This window comes from Equus przewalskii, chromosome 15, assembly GCF_037783145.1.
Source record: "Equus przewalskii isolate Varuska chromosome 15, EquPr2, whole genome shotgun sequence".
Classification (NCBI taxonomy): domain Eukaryota; kingdom Metazoa; phylum Chordata; class Mammalia; order Perissodactyla; family Equidae; genus Equus; species Equus przewalskii.
This window is the reverse complement of record NC_091845.1, coordinates 60,575,054-60,596,013: the sequence shown is the minus strand read 5'-3', so window position 1 is coordinate 60,596,013 and position 20,960 is coordinate 60,575,054. Positions and strand designations below refer to the sequence as shown.

The 20,960-nt window shown below is 37.0% G+C and overlaps 1 protein-coding gene across 6 annotated transcripts in view; it reads left to right on the top strand.

The window, feature by feature from the left end:
- NR1D2 (nuclear receptor subfamily 1 group D member 2) overlaps positions 1 to 15,024 on the top strand; it is a 28,626-nt gene extending 13,602 nt beyond the window's left edge. For all 6 annotated transcript variants that reach the window (XM_070577484.1, XM_070577486.1, XM_070577485.1 and 3 more), the window contains 4 exons: positions 386 to 1,011; positions 2,738 to 2,923; positions 5,186 to 5,396; positions 11,678 to 15,024. In XM_070577484.1, coding sequence (XP_070433585.1) covers positions 386 to 1,011; positions 2,738 to 2,923; positions 5,186 to 5,396; positions 11,678 to 11,874 — 1,220 coding nt within the window. In that variant the 3' untranslated portion in view covers positions 11,875 to 15,024. The remainder of the gene's footprint in view (positions 1 to 385; positions 1,012 to 2,737; positions 2,924 to 5,185; positions 5,397 to 11,677) is intronic.
- Positions 15,025 to 20,960: the final 5,936 nt, after the last annotated feature.

Here is a 20,960-nt window from a genome sequence, read left to right as displayed (position 1 = left end):
TTAATGGATGTGGGTAGCTGAATCCTATTTGCCTTCTTAAGACAGCCTTCAGCCTTGTTAAAAAGGTGCTGTGTAGTAATTCCGGTCTGCCTCAAAGTGTGATTTTCATTAATTAATTTCACATTTTTTCCTTATAAAATACCCAAGAGGTCTTTTCCTTAGCTGCGTTTTGGGAGAAAAGTGGAAACTTCTCTCCCTCTTCCCACTACCTATGATACATCAAAAACATAACCGGTAAGTTTAGAATAATTTGGACCAGACACATATAGATATTCTTTACTTGTATGACTAGTGGCCGTAGGTATCAGAGGTAATTTTGTGGTATTCTTTTGTATAAACAGGTCTTATTTAGAATTTAGATGTTAAATATCTTTTTCTTCAACAGCTGTTCGGTTTGGTCGTATTCCTAAGCGTGAAAAACAGAGGATGCTAATTGAAATGCAAAGTGCGATGAAGACCATGATGAACAGCCAGTTCAGTGGTCATTTGCAGAATGACACATTAGTAGAACATCATGAACAGACAGCGTTACCAGCCCAGGAACAGCTGCGACCTAAGCCCCAGCTGGAGCCAGAAAACATCAAAAGCTCTTCTCCTCCCTCTTCTGATTTTGCAAAGGAAGAAGTGATTGGCATGGTGACCAGAGCGCACAAGGATACCTTTATGTATAATCAAGAGCAGCGAGAAAACTCAGCAGAGACCATGCAGCCCCAGAGAGAACGGGTTCCTAAGAACATGGAGCAATACAATTTAAATCATGACCATTGTGGCAGTGGGCTTAGCAGCCATTTTCCTTGTAGTGAGAGCCAGCAGCATCTCAATGGACAGTACAAAGGGAGGAACCTAATGCATTACCCAAACGGGCATGCCATTTGTATCGCAAATGGACATTGTATGAACTTCTCCAATGCTTATACTCAAAGAGTATGTGATAGAGTTTCAATAGATGGATTTTCTCAGAATGAGAACAAGAATAGTTACCTGTGCAACACTGGAGGGAGAATGCATCTGGTATAGTGAAATCAATTTTTTTGCTCACCTTGTATCAAGGAAAGCGTTGAAAGTTTCGTTTATTTGGGGGGATATGCCAGCTTCACAGACTGGGGGAGAGGGTGTCAGAAAACCTAAGAGATTTACAGAATCACTTTTCTGCAGTATTTTAGGTCATACTTGTAATAAACATCATTTGTTAAATGACCTGATTTCACACAGAGCTAGGTACAAGCATGTGATTTGATTGATACTATGATTGAGATTAAGATTTTATGTAAAATATAGATCATGCAGAATTGTTCCTTTAATTCTGAGAAATCTCTTTCAAAATTTAAGCATTCTGATTAATCTTACTAGCTTTGGGGTTTTCTCAAAGGGCTCATCTTTTAGCTTCCCACAGTCAGTAATACCTTGATTTCTATGGAAAGAGTTTTATTTAATCATTATGATGCAAAAAGGTCTTTGGATGTAGAATGTGGATGTTTAATTGAGAATTTGGGCATATTTTAGTTTAATAGGCTAGTTTCTAAGGATTTTCTCAAACTTTATGAGATGAGTTAATATTCATATCATTCAGGTTTTTTTCATCAAATACAAGAGTCTACCTGAAAAAGTACAGTGTTTATATTCAGCCAAAATTTCATGAAAAATAGCAGTACTGCACCATTTCCAGTTTAAACCGTGAGGTCCTTTGATAGTGCTTGGTATTTTCTACAGCCAGGTAATTAAAGTCTTTTTTTGTTTGCAAAATAGTTGACTCTACTTCAGTCTTTAAGTTAGGCTTTTTTTGTCTCGTGGAGGTATTTGATTCCATGGATCTGAAAGGTGACCTTATATTTTATTAGACTTAGTGGCTACCTTAAGGAGGGAAAAATCTGTGAGCATTTAGGTTCTAATTTTGTGATACTCTCCTTGGTTATAGAATCATCCCATTCCTGGATCTCCTGTGGGTTTAGTGAAAATTTAAAGGCTGATGTTACTAATAGAGTATGCAGTGCATGTTTCATAATCTCTTTAGTGTTCCTGTATGTACCTTTTTTGGCTTCCTATTTTTTCCCTCCCCAATCTTCATTGAGATGGTGCACCTTTTATCTCCAGTTATTGTATGAACAAGTGGAGGTCAGTAGTCACACCATTGTTTATGAAATAAATGGTTGGTGACCTTTTTAAAAAAGTGAGGCATCTCACTAACTTTTCCTCTTTGAAATTACAACATTGTAATTGTGCCTATTTAGGAAAAAGTGAATTTTGATATATTAAATGTGGGCTTGAGTTCTAGGCCTGTAAGTTCTAGCTGTATTTGGGTAAGTCTCTAAACCTCTTAGTCTCCTTTCCTCATGTAAGAAGTGGTAATTATAATATCTGCCATAACTAACTGAGTTGACAATAAAGTGAATATGTATGAATTTGTTTGAAAACCATAAGACAAGCATAAGGTGGCAGCAGTGCTACAAAAATAAACTCTTAAACCTATGCAACAGGTTTGTGAAATAGGTTATTACAAGTCTCATTTTTGCTTTGGCTACCTCTTTTATGATGGTAAGTTAATTGATATTTAAATTAGGTTGCCACGAAGCTTTGTATCATGAGGGGAGTAGCAAATGAAGAAAGTGCTTATATCAGTAGATTTTACTTGTGCTGAGGGTTATTTTCATGTTGGAGTTTCCAATGATTGAGATGCCACCTCTGAAGTTTCTTTACCGTCTCTCACAATTTAAGAGTTTTTATGTTTTGTGCACACTAGGTTTGTCCAATGAGTAAGTCTCCATATGTGGATCCTCATAAATCGGGGCATGAAATCTGGGAAGAATTTTCGATGAGCTTTACCCCAGCAGTGAAGGAAGTGGTGGAATTTGCAAAGCGTATTCCTGGATTCAGAGATCTCTCTCAGCATGACCAGGTCAACCTTTTAAAGGCTGGGACTTTTGAGGTAGGTTTTGTTTATCCTGAATGTTGATGCGCGGCACATAGTATTTTATTTTATTTATTTATTTATTTTTTTGAGGAAGATTAGCCCTGAGCTAACTACTGCCAGTCCTCTTTTTGCTGAGGAAGCCTGGCCCTGAGCTAACATCTGTGCCCATCTTCCTCTACTTTATATGTGGGACGCCTACGACAGCATGGTGTGCCAAGCGGTGCCATGTCCGCACTTGGGATTCTAACCAGTGAACCCCGGGCCGCCGAGAAGCAGAATGTGCACACTTTACGGCTGCGCCACCAGGCCAGCCCAGTATTTTATTTTCATGTAAAATTTTCATTCTTTTCTAAATAAGTAGTTATAGTCCAGAGGCTGAAACTACCAACGAAAGAAGGAGCTTGGGAAGAGACTAGGTAAATCCAGAGTTGCTTAAGACTTGAAATATAAATGTCTATATTGCCCAGCATGCAAGCTCCAAGTTCTAGTATTGCTTTCAAGTATGGACTTGGCAGGTTCTCCAGAGTGTTAGACATCTACTGAAAGCCTAGCCTAGTGTTTCCTGTGTTCAGTACAGAATACAGAGGGTAGGTGGAATGTGTTTTTGTCTTTTAGGAGATTGTAGAATATTTGGAGGATGGGTCAGACATTTCTTATGTGCTGCCTCAGATCCTCTTGGCCTCACCTCACTCTAGAATCCTTGGCTAATTTTTCTACTGAGGCTTCTTTTGCTGTAGTAGAGAATGTGTTCTGCTGGGCTTGGGGCACCCACTGTTGCCAGCTTTAGTGGGACACAGACAGTGCCTCTCCTTGTGCTTAGTTAGGTGCCTCTCAACTTTCTGTCCCAGGGCTTCCCTGTTGCTGCTGAGGTGTGAGAAGCCTCAGGACTTGCTCATAGCTCACTTACGCATAGTTCGGAAATAATGAAGGGTGGTGGGTGGGAGGTTGATGTCTGGTGGGCCAAATCTTTGATTGAGGGGGAAGGGAGCCAGGGGATATATTTTCACTTTTCCCTGGGTGGTCCCGCAAGATTGAGCTTTCAGATACTCTTGATATTAAGTGGTGGCCAGCTCAGTAATACATCCTCTAATATTTACTCCCTTTCCTTCTCTGTCTCATTTCCTTTTTCCCCTCTCCTGTTTTCACATGTGCCAGTGCACATCCCGCATAAACTTTTGTCTTAGGCTCTGTTTTCTAGGGCACTTGGACTAGAACAGAGAAGAAGCCATAAGTAAAACAGCTATGGTATAATTCAAAAGTAACACTTGTAGGTTAGGATTTTCAGTTTAAAGGAAAACTTGAGCTTAAGATTTAAAGCCAGAAGGGATGTCAGTGATCAAGTTCAGTTTACCCATTTTTGAGGTTAGGTAACTATGACCCTGAAAGGTGAAGACTTTTCTTTGATTACCAATAAATTTGTAACACATTCAGGACTAGAACACAAATCCTGGACTCCATGACTTGTGTTCTTCCCACCTTGTGGTTTGTCTTGGGATTGTTGTGTTCTAGAGTTAGCATTATCTCATAGAAACTTGCTCTCTTTCGGATTGTCTTGGGTAAAACATATCTTTACTTGGGAGCATTGCAAAGGGAAGGTGTTTGTTCAGTGTGTTCCTCTGGTTTTGAAAGTGATGTAGATGTCACCGTTTAGCAGAGTGGAGGGAGCGCTGTAAGTAAGCCATTGTTGACTGGTTTGGTTTGGATTTCAATTATAACTTGGTGTCTAGAACACTTTAACTGTAATAGTGTTCTTTGTGTTTTGTCTTTTTGGGTTCTAGTTTCTTGAAATAATCTAGTTAGAGTTCATGTGCTGCTTTTACCTTGGCTGCATTGGGTGTTTGATGTTTCCAGGTATTGCTGCGTTGAAATACTGTTCTTTTTACTTAGGGCTTAGAGAATGTGTGATATACTTGGTAGCTTAAAAGAGTTTCTTTAATGAAGCCTTTGGCAAAGGCCTAGTTTCAAATGTCTTGGCATTTTTTTTCTGCTTTAATTTTACATATGCATTTCAGAATTTTTATTAATAGAGTTTCAGAGTATCACAGGACTCAGTATTTGCTATTGGTAGCTGGACTTTTTTTTGATGTTATTAGAATATTTATTGCTTTGCTAGAGAATTTACCTTAAGGAAATGATTCTGGTTAAAATAAACTCAGTTTTTCTTTTACAACTTTCTTTTGTATGTAGGATGTTTATTAACTGACTTGAGTACTGAGTTATTTCTTAGTATTACTATTGAACTTCTCCAGGTACTTTTAAGTCTTTTTCTTTTTCCAGGTTTTAATGGTACGGTTTGCATCATTATTTGATGCAAAGGAGCGTACTGTCACCTTTTTAAGTGGAAAGAAGTATAGTGTGGATGACTTACACTCAATGGGAGCAGGAGATCTGCTAAACTCTATGTTTGAATTTAGTGAGAAGCTAAATGCCCTCCAACTTAGTGATGAAGAGATGAGTTTGTTTACAGCAGTTGTCCTGGTATCTGCAGGTAAGGAGCTGGTTCAGAGTTGTGCCACACCTAGAATATAGTGATCAACTGGGGAGAAGGTGGCAGTTAACTGGGTTCCAGCAAGCTATATGGGAGGGAGAAGGCCTTAAGCAAGGTGCTAAACTGTGTAAATCTATTATTTTTGTGTAATTAGTATTTTTAATATGACAGTGAAAGTCAAAACTGCTATATAATAAAATGACGTTTAGATACGGGCCTCACATTTACTACTCTGTCTTTAGCTTTTGTTCATAAAATTTTATGAGTCTAAATCGTTATTTCATGGATTTATTTTGTGGAACATTGTATTTCTCGAGATAGGTGATTCTAATATGAATCTAAGTTTTAATTAAAATATTATGTGGGTTGCTTGAAAATGTTACCAGTATCAAGATGTATTAGTGTGGTTTGTTATAAAAATAAGTGAATTATGAGTTGTAGGCTTGTACTCAGCTTTGCCACTGAATTTTTCTGTGTGACTTGGGTAAGTAAGTTTATCTTTTTGGGTTTCAGTGTCCTCATTGTGTGAAAGGAAGGGATTGTACCATGTGAACCTAGCATGGAGACTGGCACAGAATAGATACCAGTCACTGTTTGAATGAGTGACCAAGATTTTTGAGTCCTAACATTTAGTGTTTATTTATATGAGTCATTGATGATATTTCCCAATTTCCCTGCCAATTTGCATTTATATTGCAGTTATTTCTGACCAAAGTATTTCAATTCAGACAGTAGCCATTAAGGCAGAGATTACTCCCAATAGCAAATTAGAAATTGAGACAATGACTTGCTTGGGGACCTACATGTAAGTAAGTGCTAGACATTTTTAGCTTTCACTAACTTTAAAACATTTGTTGAGAATTTTACAGTATTTTGATCTGACTTGCTTTAAGTTTCCCCTTTGCTTCCTATGTGTAAAAGACACTGTGCTAGGCACTGTGAGGGTTATCAAGTATAAGTTACAGCCCCTGGTTATGTAGCTAAACTGTAAATCAGTAACTCTTGAGGAGAGCAAGTGCTTTATATATCCTAAAGGGCCTGTATGTCAGTGGTATAAATAAAGACATGCCATTTGGAAGCATAATTTGGTTACCTTTTCTGATCAGCTCTACCTGGGTAGCTAAAAATGCATTTATGGTATGGGAATAGCATGAAAGGAATATGTCAAACAGGGATACCTGTTTTCTTAGTAACGTTGTAATGCCTCTTGCACTTTACCTACCATTTTGCAGTCTCTTGATAAGTAATTAGTAATGAAGTTGACATCAAATCTATTACTATGAAACCAAAGGTAATCAATAATTTCTTTCTCTGATGAATATGCCTTATGTGCTAGATGGTCAGGGTGAGACAAAACAAGCATTAAGATAAGCTTACCCTCAAAGTATTTATGTTCTATTTGAAGAGACAGAACTAACACAAAAAGCTTTATGGTCCTAAAGTGGGGTTCTGACCGAGGTAAGGAGGAGTTACAGGAAGGAAGATGAAATCATTTTAGAAGGCTCACTGGGGAACATGTAAGTGGAGCTGGAATTTGAAGGATGGGTTATTCGGTTTTTCCCAGCAACAAAAAGATAGGACCACGTGGGAGAGCACAAGGTAGGGCAGGGAAGGTGCAGGTGACCAGAGCCTGAAGTGGACATCGAAAAGGAGGGGGCAGCATCAAGATGGAGGCTTGTGAGTTAGAGGAGCACTAGCTTATGGAATGATGACTATGAAAAGTAAGCAGAGAAGTTTTAATTGAAATATGGGGCAGCGGAAAGTTGGTGTAATTTCTTAAGTGGGGAAAGGATTAAACAGGTCAGTCATTAGAGCTGGAGAGTCGAGTTCAGAGGCTGTTTAAATAACATGAGATTTGAGGCAGTGGAATGAACTCTCCTAAAATAGGTTGTGGCAGAGGAGGCGGAGAAGGAGGAACTATGTCCCAGAGATAGTTCAGAAGAAGACATGAAGGCAGAGGGGTGAAGGGAGGCTCTATATCAGAAACTCTGTTACTTACATTGTTTATATTTTCCACCAGGAACACGATTTTTTTGTTTTAATCTCCATTTGAAATAGCCTTGTTTTGTTTCCTGGTCATAAGAATAATATGAGTTCTTTGAAAAATTAGAAAATAATAAGATGGAAATAAAGATGATAATATCACTACCAGAAAAGATCACTAATAACATTAGAGGTCTCTATCTATTCATTTACCTATCTATCCATTTAACCATTTGCATGTCCATTGATATGGTATATAAAAAAAGTTTGAAATACTCAATGGAAAAGACTAATTATGAAAGAATATAATGCATTTTTGTTTTTGTTATGTATATGAAGATAATAAGCACCACCTATACACACATACAGTTCCATGCATTTTAAAATAATACGTTGTTTCACTTAAATATATGATCGTGTTCATGTCAAATTTGAATCTTTACCACTTAAAAAGGACTGTTATTTTTAAAGTGGTATCTAGTTAGGAAAATAAAATTTAAAAACTACCAATGTATGCAAAATAGTCTCTCCTCCTTCTACTTTCAGCCGTATTCTTCAGAGAACTAGATTTCTAACCATCTTTATTTTTGAATGTTCTGATGGTTGCTTACCCAGCTCTAAACACTGCTTATACCTCTTTTTATTTAGTAGACAGAACTGGTAAATAAAAGTACTCTCATATTTCCCTCTCAATTTTTATGTTTTATTTTTTTGAGTTAACTTATTGGTTTTATTTATAATTTTAATGTTTTAAATTTATTTATAATTTTAATCAACTTAGGTGGTTTAGATAGAATCTTCTCATTATGCAGGGAGATAGTATCCTTCCTCCATAGCCTGGCTTCTTTTGCTATACCATTTCTTTTATATTTTATTCTATAGCTGTAATTATTTTTCATTCTCTATTTAGTAATTGATTCTAAAAATTGAAAAATACTATAAAAAATCAGCATTTACAGTTTTGTGCTTGTGTAAATAGTGCGCATAGTGTTCACATAGTGGGGTTGAGATGGTAGACAAGATGGTGTAAATCTCTGCCCTAAACCTGTGTCACCTGAAGGGAGAATGTTCCAAGTATCAGAAAACAAATGGACTATTTATTTATATTCTCTCTCAGTTCTGTAGAATTAAGCAACATTATAATTGGTTTTATGTTGTTTTTCTTGAAATCTGTAGTTGCCGTGTGGTTTTTGTTTTGGTTGTTGTCAGAAGAAATGCTAAGTTCTAGATCTTATTAAGTTCTAGATCTAGTTGTGCGTTGCTTTAACAGCAGGGATATTTCTGAGAAATGCACTGTTAAGTGATTTTGTCGTTGTGTGAACATCAAACAGTGTACTGACACAGACCTAGATGGTATAGCCTACTATATACACTTAGGCTATGTGGTACTAATCTATGGGACCACTGTTGTTTATGCAGTCTGTTCTTAACCAAAATATCGTTATATATACAGTCTGTGACTATATGTAATTTTATCCTCATAACAGTCCTCTGATGTGAGCTGGGACATACGTTATCCTCAATTAGACAGGCAAGGAATTTGAGGAACAAGGGGCTAAATACTTTGCCCAATGTCACATTTTTAATAATTGGCTGAGGAGACATTTGAACTCCTATTGGTTTAGTTTCAAAGCTTTTCCACTGTACTGTTTGTTAACAGAATGGCTGTAACTGCTAAGGGAGCAAGAAATCTCAGACATGATACTTGCCTGTGAGATTGGAAGAATCTTGATACCATGGAGAGAAGGGAGGATTATACTTGGAAGATAAGTTCTTTTTCAGATTGTGTGGACTGGCAGCAGTCACTTCCAGTTGAAGGTTAGGGACTGGCAAATAGGTGTGAGACCAAAGCTCATCTCCATGTGGATTTCAGTTGTCCTCGTAGAGGTTTTTGTTAAAAGAATTTAACTTCCTTGCTGTAAGAAGTGAATATGCATAGAGAGGAGATTTGATGAGGAGTAGAGGGTTGAGACAGGGGTGAAGAACCCCAAATGAAGGAGAAGATAGATGCGTCATGAATTAAACTATACAAGCAGTAGTGTAGCATTTAGTGCAGCATTCAGAAGATGATTTCCACTGCAGTTTATGCAGTCTGTTACAATTTCTGGAAGGAAGACTGTTGTTTGCATTCCAGCTAGATTTGTAGTTAGGTTCTTTGGCCTCAAATCACAAAGACCATGGTTTTAGAAATTGAGGTTTTAGGAAAATTTAATACAATTTCTATTTTTAGGTATAGGTGTTCATTTCCTCAAATTTCTGAGTTTTATAGAGATGCTTAGATCATCCAAACACACGATATTTACCAGAGGACCAACCACTTATAATACTTGTTCTAACTCAAATAGCCTTCATCACTTATTGTTTATTTCTTTCTTTACCTGTCTAGGTTGTTTTATTTGTGGGGATCACTGTCATTCATTCCCACTTGTTGGAACTGTTAATAACTCATGACACAATGCAAGCCAGTTATTTTCTTCTGACAAAGTATGAGCTCCCTAAAGGAAGGAACTTTGGTTTCTGTTCACTGCTGATTCCCTAGCACCTATCACAGTAACCGTGTACATTCAATAAGTGTTGGGTGAATGAATTGATGAGTTGTGAGGATGTTAAAGAAAAAAATTCCTTCAATATCAAAGGCAGGAGAGACTCTTGGAAGCATTATTGAAGGCCTTAAGTAATTTTTGCCAAGATGACCCTTATGATTGTATGGCTGAAGTCAAATGTCAAAAGAAGGCTTTTGTCTGTCAGTTTTGTCTGAAAAATTATGACTGGCCCCAACCAGTAGTCAACATTCAGTTTGTTTCTTTTTCCATGAGAATTAGCACATAGTTGTAATATAATCCAGATTTTATTAAATGTAAGATAAGCCTATTTTCATCATTTTTTCTTCATTTAAAGTTAATCGAACTTTTTTCCCTTTTACTATTAAATTTGAGTCCTTGTTCTAAATGCTTGCATTGCAAGTGGCCTTTTTTAGCTACCAGTACAATGGAAGGTCTCCTCAATTCTTTGTAAAAAGTGAAAAAAGAATGTAAATAGAGAATTTTGCTTCCTTGGAGAAGTCTTTTTCTTATTAATTACAACTTTCTTTACTGGGAGCCATTGAATATTTCTTGTGCACTATTGCTTCCTGTTGTAAAGGGAAGAAATAGCCCTTGCTGTTGAAAAAAGTCCATGGGCAAACAGCATAGGTTTGGCTAATTTTAAGGTACTTTCCTTTATTGTTGGTTTATACTAAATCATTAATTTATTAGCATTTTGTGTGATGAGCTTAATAAACCAGTATGCTAAATGAAGGAGAATGCAGGTTCATATAACTAGGTAATAAAGTTGCATGGTATATTAGTTTTCTATTACTGTATAACACATTGCCCTAAAACTTAGTGGCTTAAAAATGCATACATTTACTCTCTCACAGTTTGTAAGGGTTGGAAATATGGGCATGGCTTCGATGCATGCCTCTGGCTTGGAGTTTCTTAGGGCGTTGCAGTGAAGCTGTGGGCAGGACTGTGGGCAGAGCTGTGGCCTCATACAGAGCTCTACGAGGGAAGGATCTGCCTCCAGGCTTACTCACGTGGCTGTTGGCAGGATTTCGTTTCTTGCAAGTTGTTGGACTTAGGGCCTCAGTTCTTGCTAGCTGTTGCCTGGAGACCACCTTCAGTTCCTTACCACATGGGCCTCTCCATAGAGCAACTCGCAACATAGCATCTGACTGCTCAGAGTGCGTGAGTGAGAGGGTGCCTGAGATGGAAACCACAGTTGTTTTGGTAATGTAATATTTTATCCATTAGTAGTGAGTCAGTAAGTCTAGTCCCCTCAAGGGGAGAGGATACACAAGGACGTGGATACCAGGATGAGGGGATCATTGGAAGCCATTTTAGAGGCTGCCTGCCACACGTGATAACATACAAATATGGATATATTCCATATGAGGTAAAAATGTTTTCCTAAACTACATTATTCATTTTATTTTGCCAATTAGAAGCAGTTCAAATCAGCAGATGGTACCTAATTTTAAAAACCAGAACCTCTGATTTTTTTGTGAGCAAAAATACCTAAGCCCTAAAGAATTTTGATTTATCAAGTGTGCTATGTGATAGAGATCTTTATGATATAATAAATAACTACAAAAATGTGCCATTGGGATTTAAAAAATTTGGTCACCTATCTGTTGCTTTTGTTCCAATGGATAAAACCTTGTTTTGAATTTGTTGAGATTGATGAGCAAGAATTATGTTTATGTTTAATATTAATAACGTGTCCTCTCTTTTCTCTCTCCATTCCTTACTCTCCATTAGATCGATCTGGAATAGAAAATGTCAACTCTGTGGAGGCTTTGCAGGAAACCCTCATCCGTGCACTAAGGACCTTAATAATGAAAAACCATCCAAATGAGGCCTCTATTTTTACAAAACTTCTTCTAAAGTTGCCAGATCTTCGATCTTTAAACAACATGCACTCTGAGGAGCTCTTGGCCTTTAAAGTTCACCCATAAGGCCTTTGTTTATTTAAACATGAATTGATTCATTCTAACTGTACATTTTGTGCTAAAATGCTTATTTATATGTGTATACCGTATGTGGAGATAGAAAAGACCTTTAAGACAATACAAGATTGTAGGCTATCTCTGTAATCATTCAGTAGCTGTTTGGATTGAGATTTCTTCAGCCACGATTAGACATTGACCGCATTTCCCCGATAGACCAATCAGCTGTGTCGCACTTAAACTGGAAAAGTTACACTGAATTATAATCACACTGAATGTTAGACTTTTTCATCTGCCAAAACCAAATAAATATAACGCACAATCATAAGTATATGAGGACTTAAAAACTAATCCTTTGTGGTAGAAGTTCTGTTGTATGATGGAAACTTGATTTCACCACAAGACTATTTGGTCTGATAATTGGAGACTTTGCAAGTTAGGAGAGCTCCAAGTCTGTATTTTACTCTGCCGCTGTTGAAAGTATGTGATCCTGGGCAGGTTAGTTGGTTGTGGAAGATGAGAATTGATGGTGTTCCCAGTGTGTCCCCCTCCGCCCCCCACGGAGATACTAAAAAATGTCTGTAAAGCATATTTACCTCTTGGGAGATAGGCACTATGTAAATAAGGTAAAGTTTTTGTTATTATTCATAATAATACTCTTTTCTTATTTCTGAGAAATCATTTCACAGTCCACACCAATGTATTCAGGGTTCCTGCATATGTGTGGGGTATCCTCCAGGCACACACATATTCAAAGTTTATGGGTACATCAGATGCATAGTATGTGTACATAATATGTATGTGAATATAGTTATACATAAATATATTTCTTCACAATATTTTAAACTGTGAAGAGCTTTATCATACAATAAACCTAAAACAAGAGGTGTCAAAAGACCCGAATTAGGTGCATTTTACCTGTTAATGACATAACCGTTGCTTTAAATGTTTAGACAGCAGAATATTGAATTTATGCTATATTTTTGTTTATTTAAGCAACACTTAAAGTGTAACAGGCAGTTGAGTCCAAATTTCAAAAAATATATATTTTAGGGTTCATCTTTGGTTGAAGGTACTAGTTGTTTAAAAGTTCATTCAGATAGTTACCTTGTGTTAAAAAAGGTTGCATTGCTGCCCCTTATATACATGCTGCAGCTTGATGGTAAATATTTTTATTCTTTCTGGGAAACCAATCAATGTTTAAGGAAACTGTTTAATACATTGGCATGTGTGAAAGAGAGAAAGAGAGAGTGTGAGTGTGTGCGTGTGTTCTGAGTCCACTTTTTTTCCCCCTAAATAACACTACAGGGATTTTGTCAAATTAGATTTAATCTATAATTTGAAAAATCATTTAGTGTGTGACCTACAGGCTTAGAAATGGTATAGTCAGAGACATTTCATCTGCATTTCTAATATTGGGCTTTATTAAATAGATAAGAGCAGCCTCTGTTTATGGTAGTAGGAGAAATTGCCAAAGTAGAGAATTTTGTGTATTTTTTTTGTTATCCTGGAAAATAGCAATTATTTGGATTTTTTGGTAAAGATTGCCTTCTGTATAATTTTTGGATTATATAAAATTGCAGAGATGAAAAGAGCCCGCTTTACTATACTCAGCCTGTTACTTTAATGACATGTGAGCAGAATGCCTTATTTTGTAATCTTGTTTAACTTGTTGCTACTGGGACTTGAATTTCTGTGGCACTAGTTAAGTAAGTTAAAAAAAAACATTAAACCCTCTCATTGTTAAAGAGGAAAGGTGATGGTGATGTCTGTAATACAATATAAACCATAATTGTGATTTACCTTAAGTAGGTATGACTTTTATGGGATATACAGTATAGTTTTTGTGAATCTTTACATGATAGCATTATCTTTTTATAATTTTTTTCCAAGATAAATGCATAGTTTCTTCTATGGGAGATAGAAACAGCTTTTTGAAGTAATACTGAAAACCTCAAAGATCATGTTGATTCTTAATTTTTGCCTTTTGTGTAAGCCTCTTTATAACATGTATCTTTAAAACAATTACTAAGTCTTTAGGAATGTGTAACCAAACTATGTTAGTATTGCTTATAAAACTTTAGTTAGGGTTCAGTATATACATGTGTACATCTATATATAGGTATACAGATTCATATTTTGTCTTGTAAAATTTTATTTGAATGAATTCTTCCTGTAGGTAATGGGAAACAAAATTAATAGTTCATATGCCACTCATAACATTTCTATATTTGAAAATAGCCCAATATTGAAACTTCTAATTCTAAAATTAAACCAGCAGCTTATTACAAGCACATTCTTTGATTGAGTCATTGGTTATAAAGTTACTAAATGCAGAGAAGACAACCAGTTTAGGAAGCTTCTGAGTCGGTGGGACACTGTTGATTGATTAATAATGTACTGTATGAATTAAGTAATGCTTTAACTCTGATTTTACATTTTAAAGTTAAAATACGGGCATTATGTCAGCAAACTTAAGGGCATTATGTCACCAAGCTAAAACGTTTCTTTTCTGTGCTTTTAATGTGTGTCTTTACATGATCTGAGAGAGGATTATAGAGAAATAGCTGAGGGAAAGGGCAAACATCTTCTTGGGATGAAGCTTTTCCTTACGGTGATGGTTTAATTACAGATTGAGAAATCAGAAGGAAATTTCAGTGGATTAAGTGTATAGCTTTCATACCTACATTTCAAGAAATTACCATTGTAACTTGATAAGATAATGATTTATTTTATGTAAACATCATTGCAAAGCAAGGTGTAGAAGCTCAGCTAGACTTATTACTGTGCACGAGAGTAAATACCTATCTCAGTTATTCTTTTTCTTTTCCAGTATGAAGTTTGCTGAATGTACAAGAAGAGTTTATCACTTAGGATATAGAGTTTTTTTAGGGGTTCGGGGAGGGGCCGTGTCAGGAAATTACCTATAAATAAAGATTGTCTTGATTTGATCCGAAACATAAAACTTGAAGCTGTTCTTGAACTAACACGGAAAAATAAATGGCTATTGTTTTAAAAAAATGATAGAAATATATTGTTGACAGGATATGAATTATTTTCTACAAACTGTAATTGATGAGGACATGGATAATATCTTCATGTTTCTGAAAAGTAATCTGTACATGGGGGGAGGGGATAATAAATATTATTTCTAACCAAGTGTGGTTTTTGGTATCTTTGTTGATGTTTTTGTAAGACAATTTATTATAATTTAACTTACTACTTTGCCATGGGCATAGCAGGATCTCTTATGTAAATCTCTGACTCAGCACAGGGAGTGTATGTATGCAGGGCTTTTTTAAAAAAGATTTTAGAATTTGTTTAGAGATTAGCAAGGGTTCCTGCTATTTTATATAATGCCAGCTGTACAGTGGTTCAGTGTCTGATAAGGTAGTCTTTTTGGGAAGGAGATGGTAAGAGAGGAAGGGGGTACTTGATCTAGCCAAGAATCAGCCTCCGCCCCGGATGGGATAAGGTGCCTCGGCAAGATCACCACCCTCTTTTCCTTTCCCTTTTCCTAGCGGTTGTAGCCGTTCTGCAAAGTTAAGGCAGTTACTTAAGACAGCTTTCCCTGCAGTTGTTTCCCAGACCAGTGATATCCACATCTTTTTTGTGGGTATTAATTGGTGTTAGGAGGGAGAAATGGGCTCCTTGATTAAGTAAATTTCGAAATACTGGGTTGAACAAGGTTACTGAGATGTCTTTCGGTCCATCCTATTCTGTAGTGTGCATGGTGAATGCTTTAAGGAAGGGTTTAGTGGGATGTAGTTTTTCAAACTTCCTCCACCAAGTAACCTTGTTTTTTTTCTTGTGATCGAGCGCTTCTGGGGACTTTTACAAAGTGTGCTTTTAGGAGAAAAAACCTTGTTAGCCCACTTTGGGTGTTGATCAGGATGTTGAACATATTCTGTGGATTATTGTCCAAATTTGTGTCATATTTTGCTCTTTTTTGCAGAGTCTGATAGGAAACACTGAGCTCTAAATAAATATGTAGTTGATGGAAAACAAAATAGGTTAAATTCCTTTTGAATTTAGGAAATGCTGCCTGTGAGTAAATGAGTGAAGACAATTGACGGATCTGGTTTTAGTTTTTACACTCAAGTTGGGCCTGTTAAAATTTGTTAGTTTCTTTTTCTTAATTCTTAGTCTGTCTGAAAGTTTAGCAACAAACTATGGCCTGTGTTGTAGTAGCCATGTCAGAGTAAACAACAGTCTGAAAGTTGGTTACTATGGAGTGATTTTAGAATATCAAATCCATTAAGAACAACACTGGATTGAATGGGTTGAATGGGTGTAGGAGCCATAAGGGCAGTCTTGGAGGAAGCTCAGAACCTCTCCAGAATGCTTTATATGGGGCACATTCCCCAGAATGTAAACATGCTCTTAAAAGGAGCATTTTCCTTACATTTTAATATTACTTATTAAAGAGAGAGACCAGTCGTGGTGGTGATTTTTTTTTTAAAAGGCAAATATGAAGTACCCAAGGCGAATAGATGGTATTCCTAAATTTTTTTTCTCCTTTTTTCCTACTGGTATACATAAAATTAAATATCTTCTAAGGTAAGCTGGTTTTTTTTCTTTTCTCTTGTTCCATTTTTCTTTGAACTCTCCTTATGCTTAATCCTAGCAGTTTTTTCCCTCTATTATTTTTCTGCTCTGTTTGTAAATTTTTGTCTGTCCCCCCCTCCCCCCCACCTCTACAATTGCCATTTCATTTCCTGTTCAGGTTCTGCAGTTAAATGCAAGTAGGGTAGTTTCCAGAGTGGAAAGCACCTATACTTTCATTCTCTCTTGATGGTCCTTTGCTCCCTATGAGTGCTTTTTTTCTTAGTTAGTTTTTTTGACAAGATTTTTGAAGAATAGACTGATGGTTTAGTTATTCAGTACTTACACACATTTATTGAACATCTGTGTCTCAGGATTTTTTTTTTTTAATCTAGATGCAAAACGAGGTTCCATGAAAATCCAGGGTGCTAGCCCAGACAGTGTCATGGGAGTTGTGTGCACATGGGGCAAACAGCCACCAATCACAGCATCTTGACTAAGTCATTGCCAGCCGCTGCTGTTCTAGCCATGGTGTCCCGCAGCCGGCTTGTAAGGGCTCATGGGATCCGATTGTTAGGCTCATGGGATCCGATTGTTAAGTTTCCAGGAATTTAGGGGGTCGGTTGTTAGAAACACAACCATTATTAAAAATTAAATTATGTAAGCTTGCAATTATATTTGAAAAGGTAAAACTTCTTATTTTACATTTTGCTGTTATTTATGCTTTTGAGGTTCAGTACTTTCATTTTTATGCATGTGGTGGGAATACTTAATAATGATGTATTTCTTCCCATCTCTTCCCAACTTCCTGCTAAGTGATGGCACATTTGGGAGCTCAGAATTGATCGTAGTGGGATTATTTATACCATAGAATGCTGCAAATGCTGTGAATCAGGGCTTGATTTAGTTGATTGTCTAGACTTAAGAAAGTGATGGAGAAAATGTCAATACAGGTTAACGTAAAATTGTCTCATGTCTCTAGCTATTAAACATTGGGAATAACAGAAAATTGAACAAATATTCCAGTATTGGAAAACTGTTAACTGATTCATCAAAGAAGTTGCTCACATCACTAAGTTCTGACATCGTTTTTATTTCACTTTTGTTTTACTAATTAATATACATTAAAATATCAACATTTATGTCAGAAGTATACTTGTTTGTCAGTTGCAACTTCAGCAAGAAAGTGATTTGTTTTGTGAGAATTAATTGGTTATATGGAATTTACAGTAAAGAGTATTGTATATCTTATAAATTGTGCACTGTATATCCTTTTGCTAAATAATAATAAATACATTCAGATGTACACATACATATGTTTTCCCTCCCCAGAGAGCTAGCTATTAAACATTTGCCAGCATGCCACTATTTTCCTACATTAATTCATTTGATCTTAACCCCAAGAGGTAATTCTATTTTCTAGATAAGGGAAACCAAGGCTCAGGCAGTTGAAGTAATTTACTTAAGGTCACACAGCTACTGAGTAGAGGGTTGGATTGCAAAACTCAGACATATGAGCCCCAGAGTCTGCTCTCAACTGTTAGACATAATAGAGGAGCACAGGGCTTGGGGCCTCCTTTGTGGCAGAGCGGTTTTGAGGTCTACTTTGATGTGTATACGTGTGGAGCTAATGATTGTTTGTGAATGGATAAAGGCGAAGCTCTTAGTCAAGAATTCAGTACATATTAGGAGTTTAATGTTATCCTTCTAACTCCTAAGTAAGTTTTTCTTTCATCTGTGGAAAGGATAAACTACTTAAAGTGGTTGCAAGACTATGTGAAATGTATTGAAAAGTCTGCAGACAGTGAAGCCCTATACAGATCTTAGGTTATTGTTTCTCCTTAGGAAATGCCATAAGTACAAGAGGGGAAAGGAGGAGTCCCCAGGGGAGGAATGAGGTGGGAAACTGAGCTCAAGGCCTTAGAGGAGGTTTTCTCTCCCTGCCTCAGTGTGTGTGGCTTGGTCTCTCACAAGCGCCTCAGGGCTGAAATGAAGAGACTACTTACTGCCACAGGAGGTGCTGGTTCCTGATTTAGGCCTTTCTCAGCTGGGAACTGCACTGACAGTTAAGGATGACTCTGTGATGACCTCAACCTTCAGATGCTACTGACTTCCAGTAATTTACTCAGGAGAATCTAAACAAGTCCATATCTCATTACCAATCCCTCAGACGAGAATATATAGGGAAGATCCTTAGTGTTCCAGTTGATGCTGGCATTGTCCAAGGTGTACATTTACCACAAAGGACAGAAATAATTGACTTCACGCTTCTTGATCTTAAGAATAAGTACCCTGAAAGGGAAGAAGGTATTCCATGTATTTGAGTTGTGAATATTCTCAGCGTATACTGAGGACTGAGGATACCTTTCTAGTTGCGATTCTGCTCTTCAGTGATCTTGAGAAGGTCCCTTCAGCGTTTGGTTCCGTTCCCCTCTGTAAAGAGAGGGAATTGAACTGTATTCCTTCCAGCATCCCTTCCAGGGCTACCATTTGTGGTATGATGATATGTAAACACAGTTAAAAAAGAAGAAAAGTCTGAGAGTGGAGAATGTGCTGGGGTATGGGACACAAACGGAGTTCCTGTAGCTAAAGGTTGACAGGTCACCCTTAACCTTAACCTGGTGTGGCATTGTACTCCGCTGGCCATCTCTCCTTGTGGTGTGACTCCCCGCTCCCTCACTCCTGCCTCAGTTCTCAAGCCTCACGATACCTTTAGCTCAAAGCCACCTCTCAAGGCTCAGGGACAGGAAGTGTGATGAGGGAGGAGGGGTTGTGTCCCGGAATTTCATATCTTGCAAGGTTCCAGTGCCCAATGAAACTGGAGAAGGGCATAAAGCACAGGGAATGTTGGGGAACTCCTGGCCCAGTGGCACTGTAGCTCACCTGTCAGTGCTCCAGCAGGTCCCGAATTTTTAGCTGAGCAGTTTATGTTCCAGCTGAGACCTTTCCCTGCACAGCAGCACTTTCTAATTTTTGATCCTAACAAAATGTAAATTTTTGTAGTAAAAGTGTAAAGAGTATAACATTTTTTGTAGTTGATTCTCTCATCTCTTCCCTTAAATCCTTTTAATTTTACTCCAACCCTCAAGGAAGTCAGGAAGATTTTTACCATGTAAAACCAAAACTTTTACCTGTTGTCCCTTTCCAATACTCCTAGCTGGCAAAGTAAAAAGAATTCACAGTGAATACCCACACATCCACCACCTACATTTTACCATTAATGTTTTATTGTATTTGCTTATTACATATCTATCCATCCTTCCATCTATCAATCCATCTTGGGCTTTTTTTTTTTTTTTTAAATGCATTTTAAAGTAAATTGCAGTCATCAGTAAACTGCCCCCTAAATTTTTTAGGTAGCATGTAATTTAGTGGAGTTGAGTATTAATTTACAGTTTGTTCTTTTGATGTAAAATTTACATATAATGAAATGCACAAATCTTTAGGGTACATTTGCCACTCTCTTTTGACAGATGCATGCTCCCTGTTTGACTCAAAACCCACCTGAGGTACAGAACATTACCATCACTCCAGAAAGTTTCCTCATGCCCCTTTCCAGGCAATCCCCGCCTCTTCAGAGACGATAGCTATTATTCTGATACTTTTCCACCATAGATTAGATTAACCTGTTCTAAAACTTTCTATAAATGGAATCATTGCAGTATGTACTCTTTCGTATAAGGCTTCTTCATTCAGCATAACATTTTTGAGATTCATCCACGTCATTCATGTATCAGTAGTTTTATTCCTTTTTCTTGCTAAATAGTATTCCTTTGTATGAATGTACCACAATTTATTTACCCTATTGATGGCTATCTGGGCTGTTTCAGTTTTTGGTTATTATGGATAAAGCTGTTGTGAACACTACTTTTATTTGCAGTTGTACTATATCATGACTTGACCCTGGGGTAGAGTTCCAAGAGTACAGGAAGCATTATATAATGGAAAGCATGAGAAACAGAATTAAATCTATGAAGAGAATTAATCCTCTCTATTTGGGGTCTTATAGAAAGAGTGCGTCAATTAGAAGATGCTTAAGACTTGTCTAAAAGGGAGTTCAACAATGATATTTATTATTTATTTCCCGCTCAAGATCTCTGGAGGAACCCCAGGCTGGTTCATGGGCTCCAAATGCCATCGAGAACCTGGAAGCCCACCTCACACCCATTAGAATGGTTATTATCAAAAAAAAAAAAAAAGAAAAAATAAGTATTGGCGAAGATATGGAAAAATTGAGACCATTGTGCACTGTTAGTGAGACTGTAAAATGGTATAGCGGCTGTGGAAAACAGTACGGCAGTTCCTTAAAAAATTAACAATAGAATTACCATGTGATCCAGCAAGTCCACTTCTGGGGATATACTCAAAAGAATTGAAAACAGTGTCTTGAAGAGATATGTGTACACCCATGTTATAGCAGCATTATTTGCAATAGCCAAAAGGTAGAAACAACCCAGGTGTCCATTGATGGATAAATGGATACACAAAATGTGGTCTATACATACAATGGAACATTCTTCAGCCTTAAAAAAGAAATTCTGTCACATGCT